The 13413-nt window shown below is 50.2% G+C and overlaps 1 protein-coding gene across 11 annotated transcripts in view; it reads left to right on the top strand.

The window, feature by feature from the left end:
* MYO18A (myosin XVIIIA) overlaps positions 1 to 13413 on the top strand; it is a 212522-nt gene that overhangs the window by 75428 nt on the left and 123681 nt on the right. For all 11 annotated transcript variants that reach the window (XM_087890417.1, XM_087890475.1, XM_087890399.1 and 8 more), the window contains 6 exons: positions 2951 to 3038; positions 6419 to 6528; positions 9196 to 9372; positions 9823 to 10033; positions 11296 to 11438; positions 12608 to 12708. In XM_087890417.1, the coding sequence (XP_087746543.1) occupies positions 2951 to 3038; positions 6419 to 6528; positions 9196 to 9372; positions 9823 to 10033; positions 11296 to 11438; positions 12608 to 12708 (830 nt within the window). The remainder of the gene's footprint in view (positions 1 to 2950; positions 3039 to 6418; positions 6529 to 9195; positions 9373 to 9822; positions 10034 to 11295; positions 11439 to 12607; positions 12709 to 13413) is intronic.

Here is a 13413-nt window from a genome sequence, read left to right on the forward strand (position 1 = left end):
AGACGTCATGATCGAAAGAGTCATCCCGCCTTCTCTTTGGAGCAGGCCTCCAACCAGGGTATTAAGAACCTAACTTTCTATTTGACCATGGTAAACTTCATTTTTTGGATCTTCTCATTTTTTGGTTGGAGTTGGCCTCCAACCAGATGCTGAGAACCTAACCTTCCACCCTGGTAGACTTCATACCTGGGATAGGTCTTCTCACCTTTCCTTGGAGCTGGCCTCCAACCAGATGCTGAAAACCTAACCTTCCATCTTCTCCAGCCAAGGTACCAAGAACCTAACTTTTCATCCCACCCAAGAAGATTTCATGACCAAGGAGGGTCTCCTCACCTTCTCCTTGAAGTTGGTCTCCAACGAGGGTGCTGAGAATCTAAGCTTTCATCCCATACCAGTAGACTTCTGGACCAGAAAGGGTCTTGATGAAGCTGCCCTCCAACCCTTTCATCCAATCCTGGTAGACGTGACCAGAAAGAGTCTTCTCATTTTTTGGTTGGAGTTGGCCTCCAACCAGATGCTGAGAACCTAATCTTCCACCCTGGTAGACTTCATAACTGGGATAGGTCCTCTCATCTTTTCGTTGGAGCTGGCCTTCAACTAGGGTGATGAGAACCTAAGCTTTCATCCCACACTGGTAGACTTCTGGACCGGAAAGGGTCTTGTTGGAGCTGTCCTCCAATCTTTTCATCTCATCTTGGTAGACATGACCAGAAAGGTTCTTCCCACCTTCTTCTTGGAGCTGACCTCCAAGAACCTAACCTTCCATCCATCCTGGTAGACTTCATGACTGGAAAGAGTCTCCTCACCTTCTCCTAGAAGCTGGTCTCCAACCAGGGTGTCGAGAACCTGACCTTCCATCCCATCCCAGTAGATGTCATGACCAAAAGAGTCATCCTACCTTCTCTTTGGAGCAGACCTCCAACCAGGGTATTAAGAACTTAACTTTCTATTCGACCATGGTAAACTTCAGGACCAGAAAGGGTCTTCTCATTTTTTGGTTGGAGTTGGCCTCCAACCAGGTGCTGAGAACCTAACCTTCCATCCTACCCTAGTAGACATCATGAGCAGAAAGAGCCTTCTCATTGGAACTGATCTCCAGCCTAGGTACTAAGAACCTAACTTTTCATCCCACCCAAGAAGATTTCATGACCAAGGAGGGTCTCCTCACCTTCTCCTTGAAGTTGGTCTCCAACCAGGGTGCTGAGAACCTAAGCTTTCATCCCATACTGGTAGACTTCTGGACTGGAAAGGGTCTTGTTGGAGCTGCCCTCCAACCCTTTCATCCCATCCTGGTAGACGTGACCAGAAAGGCTCTTCCCACCTTCTCCTTAGAGCTGACCTCCAGTTGGTGCTAGGAACCTAACCTTCCATCCCACCCTGGTAGACTTCATGACCAGGAAGGATCTTCTCAGCTTCTCCTTGGATCTGGCCTCCTTCCTTCCACCTTTCCCCAGCTGCAAAGTCCCATGTTGGCTGAGGACAAACTCCATAATACAATACATACCTGGGAGAGAGGTCAGAGCACCCAGAGAGAGGGGGGCTTTCGGTTGACCTCCTGAGACGACACCTGGCTTGCTTCCTCCTTTCTCCCCAGGTGAGTCCAGGCTCAAGAGAGGCAGGTGTCCAGGCATCGCTGGCCACCTGCCTCTCTCAGGAAGGTTGGCAATGCACGCCACATACCGTATTTTTCAGAGTATAAGATGCACCTTAGTTTTTGGGGAGGAAAATAAGAAAACAGCTGATTGGCAGGTAGATCAACCTCCCGGAATACCCCCAATCAGCTGTTCCCAGAGGTGAATTTTAGCAACAGGTTCCTTGGTTGTGAGCTCTGTGCCTTGCTTTTTTTTTCTGCCTCTGAAACTTCTGAAACTGTTTCAGGAAAAACTTTTTTTTCCGCCTCTGAAAGCCTCTGAAACAGAGCTGCAGAAAAAAAGCCTCTGAAACTTTGTTTCAGAGGCTTTTTTTTCTGAAACTGTTTGGAGGCTTTTTTTCTGAGGCTTTTTTTCAGAGGCTTTTTTTTCTGAAGCTTTGTTTCTGAGGCTTTTTTCAGCCTCTGAAACCTCTGTTTGAGAGGCTGGGTGGGGCTACATTTGGAGTATAAGATGCACCCAGATTTTCACCCTCTTTTTTGGGGGGGGGGAAGGTGTGTCTTATACTCTGAAAAATACGGTACTTTCCCTCCCTTTTTGGATGCCCTTTTTGGAAAGGTGAAAGAGAACAACGGCAACCAAAATCCCCTCGCCCTCATTGTCACACACCCTGTGTGTGTGTGTGTGTGTGTGTGTGTGTGTGTGTGTGTGTGTATTCCACCAAAGGACAGATGAAGGGGGTAGAAATTCAAGAGTTGCACACCCGTCAGATGTCCAGTGATGGAAAGAGTGTGCAGGATGGGATCAGTGGACGGATCCATGGTGAAGCCGAGAAGCGATTTGTGTGTCCGTGTGGTGTCTTAAAGTACACGGAGTCCTCGACTTACGACCGCCATCGAGCCCAACATTTCCATCGCCAAGCGAGACATTTCTTAAGCGAGCTTTGCCCCCCCACCCACCCCCGTTACGACTTTTCTCACCCTCGGTTCTTAAGCGCATCACTGCAGTCAATACATCCGTAACCAGGTCGTTAAGCGAATCAGACTTCCCCCTCGACTTGGCTTGTCAGAAAAGGTCGCCCTTGTTGGAAAAGGACACCCCTATTCCCCCCACCCCAGAACACGGCGACGGTCATAAATACGAACCGGTTGCCGAGTGTCCGAATATGGACGATGTTGACTGCGCGGGAATCCTGCAAAAGTCGTAACGGTGGAAAAAACGGTCGTAAGTCACATTCTTCAGTGCCGCCGTTACTTTGGACGGCCACTAAACGAACTCTCGTAAGTCGAGGACTAGCTGGAAAGACCGGGCCCGTAACATCTCCGTTTCTGTTCCCCCAACCCCTCCCCCCCCCACGGCAGGCCAAGACGGAGGAGCAAATTGCCGCCGAAGAGGCCTGGTACGAGACGGAGAAGGTGTGGCTGGTTCACAAAGATGGCTTCTCCTTGGGTGAGTCCAGGGGTCTTCTGTGGTGGTGGGGGGCTGAGGGGGGTCTTTGGGGAGACGCCTGGGGGCTCTCGGCATCCCCATAGAACATTTCGTTTCAATTTTTGGGTGGGAGGGGGGCAGAGTGATCTGCGAGGCGAGTGGGGTGACTGAAGTTGGGTTAGTTTCCATGTTGTGGGGACGCGAAAATACAAAACGGGTTTCTTTGAGACCCCGGAAGGGTGGATTTCCTCTCCCTGAAATGATCCTGTGGATCGGTGGGGGGGCGGGGGAGGAAGGGGAAAGCAGCCTTGTAAAAATCGGAATTATGTGGGGGTCCTTGGTGGTCCCTGATCTCGGTTGTCTTTTGCACTGATGATGTTACCTAGCTGGGTCGTGAAAAGTCTGCGAGAAAACCACCAGGCTCAGAGACCACTTAGGACCCTATAGTCCTCCTCCTCTTCTTCCTCCTCCTCTCACCAAACCCCCTTCCCTTCCAGCACTGATAATGTTACCTAGTTGGGTCATGAAACGTCTGCAAGAAAACAACCCGGCTCAGAGAGTATCAAGGACCCCATAGTGCTTTTCCTCCCCCTCCCCCTCCTCCTCCTTGCAGACAGCTGGTCATTTGCATCCATTTAGAGGGTCGTTGAGGCCACTTGGGGGTTTACCTGTGTCCTCAGGGTCACCTGAGTGGTGCAAATGGGGGTGGAGCCTTCTACAAGGCAGTCCTTTCAGCAGTTCCAAGAAGGTTCCACACTCATTTGCCTCACTCAGGTGACCCTGAGGACACAGGTAACCCCCCAAGTGGCCTCAACGACCCTCTAAAACAGTGTTTCTCAACCTTGGAAGCTTGAAGATGGGTGGACTTCAACTCCCAGAATCCCCCAGCCAGCAACGCTGGCTGGGGGATTCTGGGAGTTGAAGTCCACCCATCTTCAAGCTTCCAAGGTTGAGAAACACTGCTCTAAAAAGGATGCAAATTACCAGCTGTCTGCAAGGTGTATAAATCCTTCCCTTCCCCACCATTCGGTCAGAACTGAAGAAGCTTCTTGGATGAGAAGAGAAACCTCTTCAAAAGAAAAACCAGAAAGTCCAATTGCCTCTTGAAAGAATAAAGCATTTTTGGGACGACTATGACCTGGATGACTGGAGAATCCCAATAGACATCTCTTCTAGGGGGCAACTGATGGTTTGGCAGAGCCCCAAATCTTTTTTTCTTTTTTTTAAATAGTAATTTTATTAAATATCACAATTTTTGCAACAATAAAAAAAAAACCAAGCCAAACTTTTTAAATCATTAAAAAAAAAAGAAGGAAGCGCAGGAAAAGTGTTTTGACTTTTCTTTTGCTGTTTCTAACATTCATTGCTTTAGGATGGGGTGCTAGTTTTGGGGAGGGGTGTGTGGGGAGGGAGGGGTGGGATGGGGAGGGGTGGTGGTGTCACAATGCTGCCTTTGTGTCGTTGGGCCAGCAGGTGGCAGCACTGCCCTGTTTGTGAGCCAGAAGTGGGTGGGTTTGTCTGGGCAAGGGTCTGTCTGCCTTGTCTCTGGACCAGGGGTCTCCAACCTTGGCAACTTTAAGACTTGTGGACTTCAGCTCCCAGAATTCCTCAGCCAGCTTTGCTTGAAGACTTGTGGACTTCAACTCCCAGAATTCCTCAGCCAGCTTTGCTTGAAGACTTGTGGACTTCAACTCCCAGAATCCTCAGCTGGCTTTGCTTTAAGACTTGTGGACTTCAACTCCCAGAATCCCTCAGCCAGCAAAGCTTTAAGACTTGTGGACTTCAACTCCCAGAATTCCTCAGCCAGCTTTGCTTGAAGACTTGTGGACTTCAACTCCCAGAATCCCTCAGCCAGCAAAGCTTTAAGACTTGTGGACTTCAACTCCCAGAATCCTCAGCTGGCTTTGCTTTAAGACTTGTGGACTTCAACTCCCAGAATTCCTCAACCAGCAAAGCTTTAAGACTTGTGGACTTCAACTCCCAGAATCCCTCAGCCAGCAAAGCTTTAAGACTTGTGGACTTCAACTCCCAGAATTCCTCAGCCAGCTTTGCTTGAAGACTTGTGGACTTCAACTCCCAGAATCCCTCAGCCAGCTTTGCTTGAAGATTTGTGGACTTCAACTCCCAGAATTCCTCAGCCAGCTTTGCTTGAAGACTTGTGGCCTCCAACTCCCAGAATTCCTCAGCCAGCTTTGCTTGAAGACTTGTGGACTTCAACTCCCAGAATTCCTCAGCCAGCTTTGCTTGAAGACTTGTGGACTTCAACTCCCAGAATTCCTCAGCCAGCTTTGCTTGAAGATTTGTGGACTTCAACTCCCAGAATTCCTCAGCCAGCTTTGCTTGAAGACTTGTGGCCTTCAACTCCCAGAATTCCTCGGCCGGCTTTGCTTGAAGACTTGTGGCCTTCAACTCCCAGAATTCCTCGGCCGGCTTTGCTTGAAGACTTGTGGCCTTCAACTCCCAGAATTCCTCGGCCGGCTTTGCTTGAAGACTTGTGGCCTTCAACTCCCAGAATTCCTCGGCCGGCTTTGCTTGAAGACTTGTGGACTTTAACTCCCAGAATTCCTCGGCCGGCTTTGCTTGAAGACTTGTGGCCTCCAACTCCCAGAATTCCTCAGCCGGCTTTGCTTGAAGACTTGTGGCCTTCAACTCCCAGAATTCCTCGGCCGGCTTTGCTTGAAGACTTGTGGCCTTCAACTCCCAGAATTCCTCGGCCGGCTTTGCTTGAAGACTTGTGGACTTTAACTCCCAGAATTCCTCGGCCGGCTTTGCTTGAAGACTTGTGGCCTTCAACTCCCAGAATCCCTCGGCCGGCTTTGCTTTAAGACTTGTGGCCTTCAACTCCCAGAATTCCTCGGCCGGCTTTGCTTGAAGACTTGTGGCCTTCAACTCCCAGAATTCCTCGGCCGGCTTTGCTTGAAGACTTGTGGCCTTCAACTCCCAGAATTCCTCGGCCGGCTTTGCTTGAAGACTTGTGGCCTTCAACTCCCAGAATTCCTCAGCCGGCTTTGCTTGAAGATTTGTGGCCTTCAACTCCCAGAATTCCTCAGTCGGCTTTGCTTGAAGACTTGTGGCCTTCAACTCCCAGAATTCCTCGGCCGGCTTTGCTTGAAGACTTGTGGACTTCAACTCCCAGAATCCTCAGCTGGCTTTGCTTGAAGACTTGTGGCCTTCAACTCCCAGAATTCCTCAGCCGGCTTTGCTTGAAGACTTGTGGCCTCCGACTCCCAGAATTCCTCAGCCAGCAAAGCTTTTAAGACTTGTGGACTTCAACTCCCAGCTTTGCTGGCTGAGGAATTCTGGGAGCTGAAGTCCACAAGTCTTAAAGTTGCCAAGGTTGGAGACCCCTGCCCTAGTGGACTTCGTGGCCCCTCATCTTCTCTCTCTCTCTGCTTTCCCAGCGAGCCAGCTGAAGAGTGACGCTGCCAGCCTCTTACCGGAGGGAAAAGTCAAAGTGAAACTGGACTATGATGGGGCCGTTCTGGAAGTGGAGGAAGATGACATTGAAAAGGTAGGAGGGGGAAGCTGGTCCAGGTCTCCCAAACCCTGAGACAAAAAGAAATTAAACAAAAAGGAAAATAGAAAACGAACAGCAGAAAAAGAGACCTCCTGGGTCCATTAAATCCACCCTTTTTTCCCCCTTCTAATTTATGAATTTCTTGATTACCTTAGGACAGTGATGGCTAACCTTTTTGCCATCGAGTGCCAAAAGCGGGGGAAGCGCGGGGGGGGCGGTTGCACGCACGTGTGCCCACACCCATAATTCTATGTGCCCCACCCCTGCGCACCCAATGGGCTCGGTAGGCCTGGTTTTTTTGCCCTCCCCAGGCTCCAGAGCCTTTCTAGGAGCCTGGGGAGGGCGAAAACAGCCTCCCCCCCCCGGAAGCCTTCTGGAGGCCGGAAACGGCCTGTTTGCTGACTTCCAGTGGGCCCAGAAGGCCCGAAAATCAGCTGGCCAGCATGCACATGTGTGCCGGTGCTGAGCTCATGTGCCCACCGATATGGCTCTGCGTGCCACGTGTGGCACACGTGCCACAGGTTCGCCATCACGGCCTTAGGAGGTGGTTGTTCTTAAATCTTTGCTTATTTTTATTTCATTTCGTTTTTTACTTTTTTGCCGAATGATGGACGTGCGTTTGTCTCAAGCATACCAGAATGGCCACGTGTCCACCTGGGTCTGGGGTGTTTGCACCCTGGGGGGATTGAGGGTGGGATTAACCCCCCACCACCACCACCTAGAGTGATTAGAGCACAGCAGTATATAAATCAGTGGTGGGTTGCTCCCGGTTCGCAAGAACCGGTAGTAAAAATCTGTAGGAGTTCGGGGAACCGGTAACGTTAGCTGGCCATCTCCCCGAACCGGTCCCCGGCCCGCTCGCCGGTTGCTTACCCCACCCCCCTCATCTGAGGCTTTTTTTTTTTTTTTTAAACTTTTAAAAGCATTTTTTCTACAACCTCTTCGGCCGAAGAGGTTGTAGGAAAAGAAAATGCCTTTAAAAGCCTCTGGCGATCCCAGCTGAGTTGCCTGATCGTCAGAGGCTTCTAAAAGCATTTTTTTTTTTCTGCAACCTCTTAAGGTTATAGAAAAAAAATGCTTTTAAAAGTTAAAAAAAAAAAAAAGTTGGCCACGCCCACCCAGTCACATTACCCCCCCACCAAGCCACGCCCACAGAACTGTTAGTAAAAAAAATTAGAATCCACCCCTGATATAAATATATATATATATAAAAAAGACGTGGAGACTCTAGAAAGAGTGCAGAAAAGAGCAAGAAAGAGGATTAGGGGACTGGAGGCTAAAACCTATAAAGAACAGTTGCAGGAACTGGGCCTGGCTAGTCTAATTATTATTTAATAATTATTAAATAATTTATTATTATTATTTAATTGACCAAACTAAGTAATAATTTTAATTAGCAATTTTATGATGTTTGTGTGTCTATATTTTTCTTGACTGTACACCGCCTTGAGTCCTACGGGAGAAAGGCGGTATAGAAATATAATAAATAAATAAATAAATAGTCTAGAGAAAAGAAGAATTAGGGGGGACATGACAGCTTCTTTCAGTATTTGAGGGGCTGCCCCAAAGAAGGGGGGGGGGTTCAACTTATTCTCCAAAGCCCCTGAAGGCAGGACAAGAAGCAACGGATGGAAACCAATCAAGGAGAGAAACAACCTGGAATTAAGGAGGAATTTCCTGATTTCTCCAAGAGGCAGGAATAAAAAGATGATTAAAATATGCTTGTTAAATGAACAGAAGGACCAGGGGAGTTATTTATTTATTTATTTATTTATTTATGTAATTTATATGCCGCCCTCCTCCCGTCGGCCTCAGGGCGGCTTACAAAAACGACAAGAGAATGACATCAACAGTTAAAATCAATTTAAAATAATTAAAAATCAAATTAAAATTACGAAATATTTAGAATCCCCCTACCGATTCAGCCCATCTGGCGAAATGATAGTCTCTTTCAATATTTGGGGGGCTGCCACCAAGAAGAGGGGATCAACCTACCTTCCAAAGCCCCTGAAGGCAGGACAAGAAGGAACGGATGGAAATTAGTCAAGGAATTATGAATGCTCCAAAATGGAAGTTTTTAAAGGAAAGACTGAATTGACAGGGATAGTATTGAGCAGGGGGCTGGACTAGGACCTCCAAAATCCCTTCCAGCTCTGTTATTGTGTTATAATTTAATTAATTTAATTTAATTAATTAAATTTAGATGCCGCCCCTCTCCGAAGACTCAAGGCGGGATATATTATATTATATTCTGTTATAATACGAAGAACAGTTGCAGGAATTGGGTATGTCTAGTTTAATGAAAAGAAGGACCAGGAGAGACATGATAGCAGAGTTCCAATATTTGAGGGGCTGCCCCAAAGAAGAGGGGGTCAAGCTATTCTCCAAAGCACCAGAACCAAGGAGAAATTGAGTGAGAGTGAGAACAATTAACCAGCGGAACAGCTTGCCACTGGAAGTTGTGGATGCTCCATCACTGGAGGCTTTTTAAGAAGAGACTGGACAAGCCACTTACCTGAAATGGTTTATGGTCTCCTACTTGAGCAAAGGGCTGGACTAGAAGACCTCTAAGGTGCCTTCCGACCCTAGGATGATATGATTCTGTAGCAAAATCCTGGTCTTGTCCAAACTAACCTCTATTTTTTTCCCCCTTCAAATCAGGCCAATCCTCCGTCCTGCGACCGGTTGGAGGAGCTGGCCAACCTGGTCTACCTCAACGAGTCCAGTGCCCTTCACACCCTCCGCCAGCGCTATGGCGGCAACCTCATTCACACCTACGCCGGGCCCAACCTGGTCGTCATTAACCCTCTCAGCTCTCCATCCATGTACTCCGAGAAGGTGGGTATGGGGACCCCCCCCCCGCTCTCCCCACAGAGGACGTAACGCAGGCGGTCCTCGACTTGTGACCGCAGCGGAGCCCCGGATGTGTGTTGCTAAGCGAGACGGTTGCTAAGTGAGCTTTGCCTCCGTATTACGACCTTCCTGCCCCCCCCCGTTGTTAAAGGGAATCCGTACGGCCGACAAGTTAGTCACGCCGTCATTAAGGGAATCCAACTTCCCCCCGTTGACGTTGCTGGACGGAAGGCTGCCAAAGGGGATCCCATGACTCTGGGGACACGTCATAAGTACGAGTCAGTTGCCGAGCATCTGGATTTTGATACACCTGACCACGTCCTTAAATCGCCATTTTTCAGTCCTGCTATAACTTCGGACAGCCACTAAACGAACGGTCGTAAGTCGAGGACACACACACGCACATACCCGTACTAAGCCGGCTGCTTTCCCCAGGTGATGCACATGTTCAAGGGGTGCCGGAAAGAGGACACCTCCCCGCACATTTACGCCATGGCCCAGGCGGCCTATCGGGCCATGCTGATGAGCCGCCAAGACCAGTCCATCGTCTTCCTGGGCAGCAGCGGCAGCGGGAAGAGCACCAACTGCCAGCACCTGGTCCAGTACCTGGCCACCATCGCCGGCAGCTCCGGGAAGGTCTTCTCAGGTGAGTCAGTCGGAGGGAGGGGGAGGAGGGGGGGACGGAGGCCCAGCGGGGTTGGGGCCAAAGAAAGCCAGCTGGGAAGGAGGGAAGATCTGCAGCAGAGAGCTCGTTTTCTTTCTTTCTTTCTTTCTTTCTTTCTTTCTTTCTTTCTTTCTTTCTTTCTTTCTTTCTTTCTTTCTTTCTTTTTTTCTTTCTTTCTTTCTTTCTTTCTTTCTTCCTTCCTTCCTTCCTTCCTTCCTTCCTTCCTTCCTTCCTTCCTTCCTTTTTCTTTCCTTCCTTCCTTCCTTCTTTCCTCTTTCTTTCCTTCCTTCCTTCCTCTCTCCTCTCCCTCCCTTTTCTTTCTTCCTTCCTTCCTTCCTTCCTTCCTTCCTTCCTTCTTTCTTTCCTTCCTTCCTTCCTTCCTTCCTTCTCCTTTCTTTCCTTCCTTCCTTCCTCTCTCCCCTCCCTCCCTTTTCTTTCTTCCTTCCTTCCTTCCTTCCTTCCTTCCTTCCTTCCTTCCTTCCTTCCTTCCTTCTTTCTTTCCTTCCTTCCTTCCTTCCTTCCTTCTCCTTTCTTTCCTTCCTTCCTTCCTCTCTCCCCTCCCTCCCTCCCTTCTTCCTTCCTCCTTCCCTGCCTCCTTCCTCTCTCCCTTTCTCTCTCCCCTCCTTCCCTCCCTTCTTCCTTCCTCTCTCCTCTCCCTCCCTCCTTCCTTCCTCTCTCTTCTTCCTTCCGTCCTCTCTCCCCTCCATCCCTCCTTCTCCGTCTCCTTTTCCCCTTCCTTGCTTCTTTTGTTGGCTCCCTCCCTCTCCTCTTTCATCCTTTCTTCCTCCGGTCCTCTCCTTCCTTCCCATTTTCCTCCCTCCCTCTCTCCTGTTGTGCACCTGGTGTCTCTTGAGAATTCGAAGGGCAGTCACTCTCTGGCTGTTTTGCCTAAATAATGCCAGAGAAGAATTTGGCGTGCAACAGTGCAACCCTCCAGGGGTGACTCCCGTCTGTGAGAAGCCGTGTGTGTGCATCTGTGCCTTTGGATTGAGTGGCAGAATCTCCAGCATCCCTCTAGAGAGAGAGAGAGAGAGGGAGGGTCTCCAACTTTGGCCACTTGGGGAATTCTGGGCGTTGAAGCCCCCAAGTCTTAGAAGCAACCAAAGTTGGACACCCCTTGCTTTAGAGACCAGCAATGGCCGGTGAGGGTGCAAGCATGCTCTGGGCTGGAGCCACACCTGTGCACACACACGCACACTAATCCCGCCTCCTGTCCCTCCCCCACTCTCTTTCGTCCTGGGCAGTGGAGAAGTGGCAGGCCCTTTACACCATCCTGGAAGCCTTCGGAAACAGCAGCACCAGCCTGAACAGCAATGCCACCCGATTCTCCCAAATTATCTCCCTGGACTTCGACCAGGCCGGCCAGGTGGCATCGGCTTCCGTCCAGGTGAGCCAGGGGGGGTCTCTGGGCTTCTCTAGCTCACCTGTCGTTCTTTCTAAGGGCCGAAAACTGCGTTGCAAGTAATGCTTGATTTACGGCCAAAAAAATGGAGCTCAGAATTTATGTTGCAAAGCGAGACATTTGATAACGGGAGTTTTGTCCCCATTTTACGACCTTTCTGGCCAAGGTTCTTAAGCGAATCCCTGCAGTTGTTAAGCGAGTCACACGGTCATTAAGGGAATCCGGCTTCCCCGTGGAATTTGCTTGTCAGAAGGTCCCAAAAGGGGATCACGTGACACCTCCCCCCTCCCTCAGGGACACTGTGACCGTCATAAGTACCTGCCAGTTGCCAAGTGGCTGGATTTTGATCCCGTGACACGGGGAGGCTGTAACCGTCATTCATATAAAAAATGGTCATGTTACTTTTTTCAGCGCCATTGTAAGTTCAAATGGTCACTAAACAAACGGCTGTAAGACAAGGACTACTTGTAGACTTACAAACGTAATTGAGCCCACAATCTTAAATCATGCCAACTGAGGGATTCTGGGAAATGGAGTCCACCCACCTTAAATCTTGCCGGCTGGGGGATTCTGGGAATTGAAGTCCATCCACCTTCAATCATGGCAGCTGGGGGATTCTGGGAGTTGCAGTCCACCCACCTTCAATCTTGCCGGCTGGGGGATTCTGGGAATTGGAGTCCATCAATCTTAAACCATGGCAGCTGGGGGATTCTGGGAGTTGCAGTCCACCCACCTTCAATCTTGCCGGCTGGGGGAGTCTGGGAATTGGAGTCCATTCACCTTAAATCATGCCGGCTGGGGGATTCTGAGAGTTGCAGTCCACCCACCTTCAATCATGCCGACTGAGGGATTGTGGGAATTGGAGTCCACCTACCTTAAATCATGCAGACTGGGGGATTCTGGGAGTTGGAGTCTGCCCATCTTAAAGTAGCCACGTTTGAGGATCATTGGTTGAGGTTGACGGGCACCTGTCTGTCTTGTCTGGAGATGCTGCTAAGGACAGAACCAGCACCTCCTACAATCTGGAGCGAGAAGACCAGTTGACCAAGTCCAACAGAGTCACCCCCACCATCCAAAGCTGGGGGAAAAAGTGGGCTGCCCTCAGAGGCTGCTGGTGCCCACACCCAACCTTCTTTCCCAATTGCTTTCCTCAGACTATGTTGCTGGAGAAACTCAGGGTGGCCAAACGCCCCTCCAACGAGGCGACCTTCAACGTCTTCTACTATCTCCTGGCCTGCCCGGACAACGCCTTACGGTAAGGAGACCCCCCCGAGGCCTTTGAGCATTTGGGGAGACCTCAGAAACCGGGGTGCTTTGAAAGGAGGGGTGGGAGGAGGGGGTCTTCAGGGTGACCCCGTTTGGATCTGGGGTGCTTCTACGCCTGCCGGAAGGTTTGTCCACCTTCATAAGTTGTCCATGGTGTGGGATATTAGGGCTAGTGGACCTCAGGGCAGGGGTGAAATCTAAAATTTTTCCCTGCCGGTTCTGTGGGCGTGGCTTGGTGGGGGGGGTGTCCTGTGACTGAGTGGGTGTGGCCAACTCGGTGTCACTCACAGCCACGCCCACTCAGTCCCAAAACCCCCTTCCACCAAGCCACGCCCACAGAACCCAGTAGGAAAACTTTTTAAATTTCTTTCTCCCGCGGCTCCGGCCACCCGCCCCATTTCCCGGACTCCCACTGCTCACCTGTCTCCCACTGCTGGGAGAACCTGAAAGGTACCGGAGTCGCTCACTCTCCTTCTTGAATGAGCCGCTCTGGTCCATGCGCCGGCTGCGCAAATGCACACCCAACCTGCCGCTGAATTAAATGAACGGTGTGCGCTTGTTCCGGTACTTTTCGGGTTCTCCCAGCTGCGGGAGAAAGGTGAGCAGTAGGAGTCCGGGGAATGGGGAGGGTGGGCGGAGTCTCCAGCTGCCATTCTCCAAACCACCGGCCATCGCTACCTACTCGCCCGAACCG

Source organism: Pantherophis guttatus, chromosome 1 (genome assembly GCF_059756535.1).
Source record: "Pantherophis guttatus breed Tessera chromosome 1, ASM5975653v1, whole genome shotgun sequence".
Classification (NCBI taxonomy): domain Eukaryota; kingdom Metazoa; phylum Chordata; class Lepidosauria; order Squamata; family Colubridae; genus Pantherophis; species Pantherophis guttatus.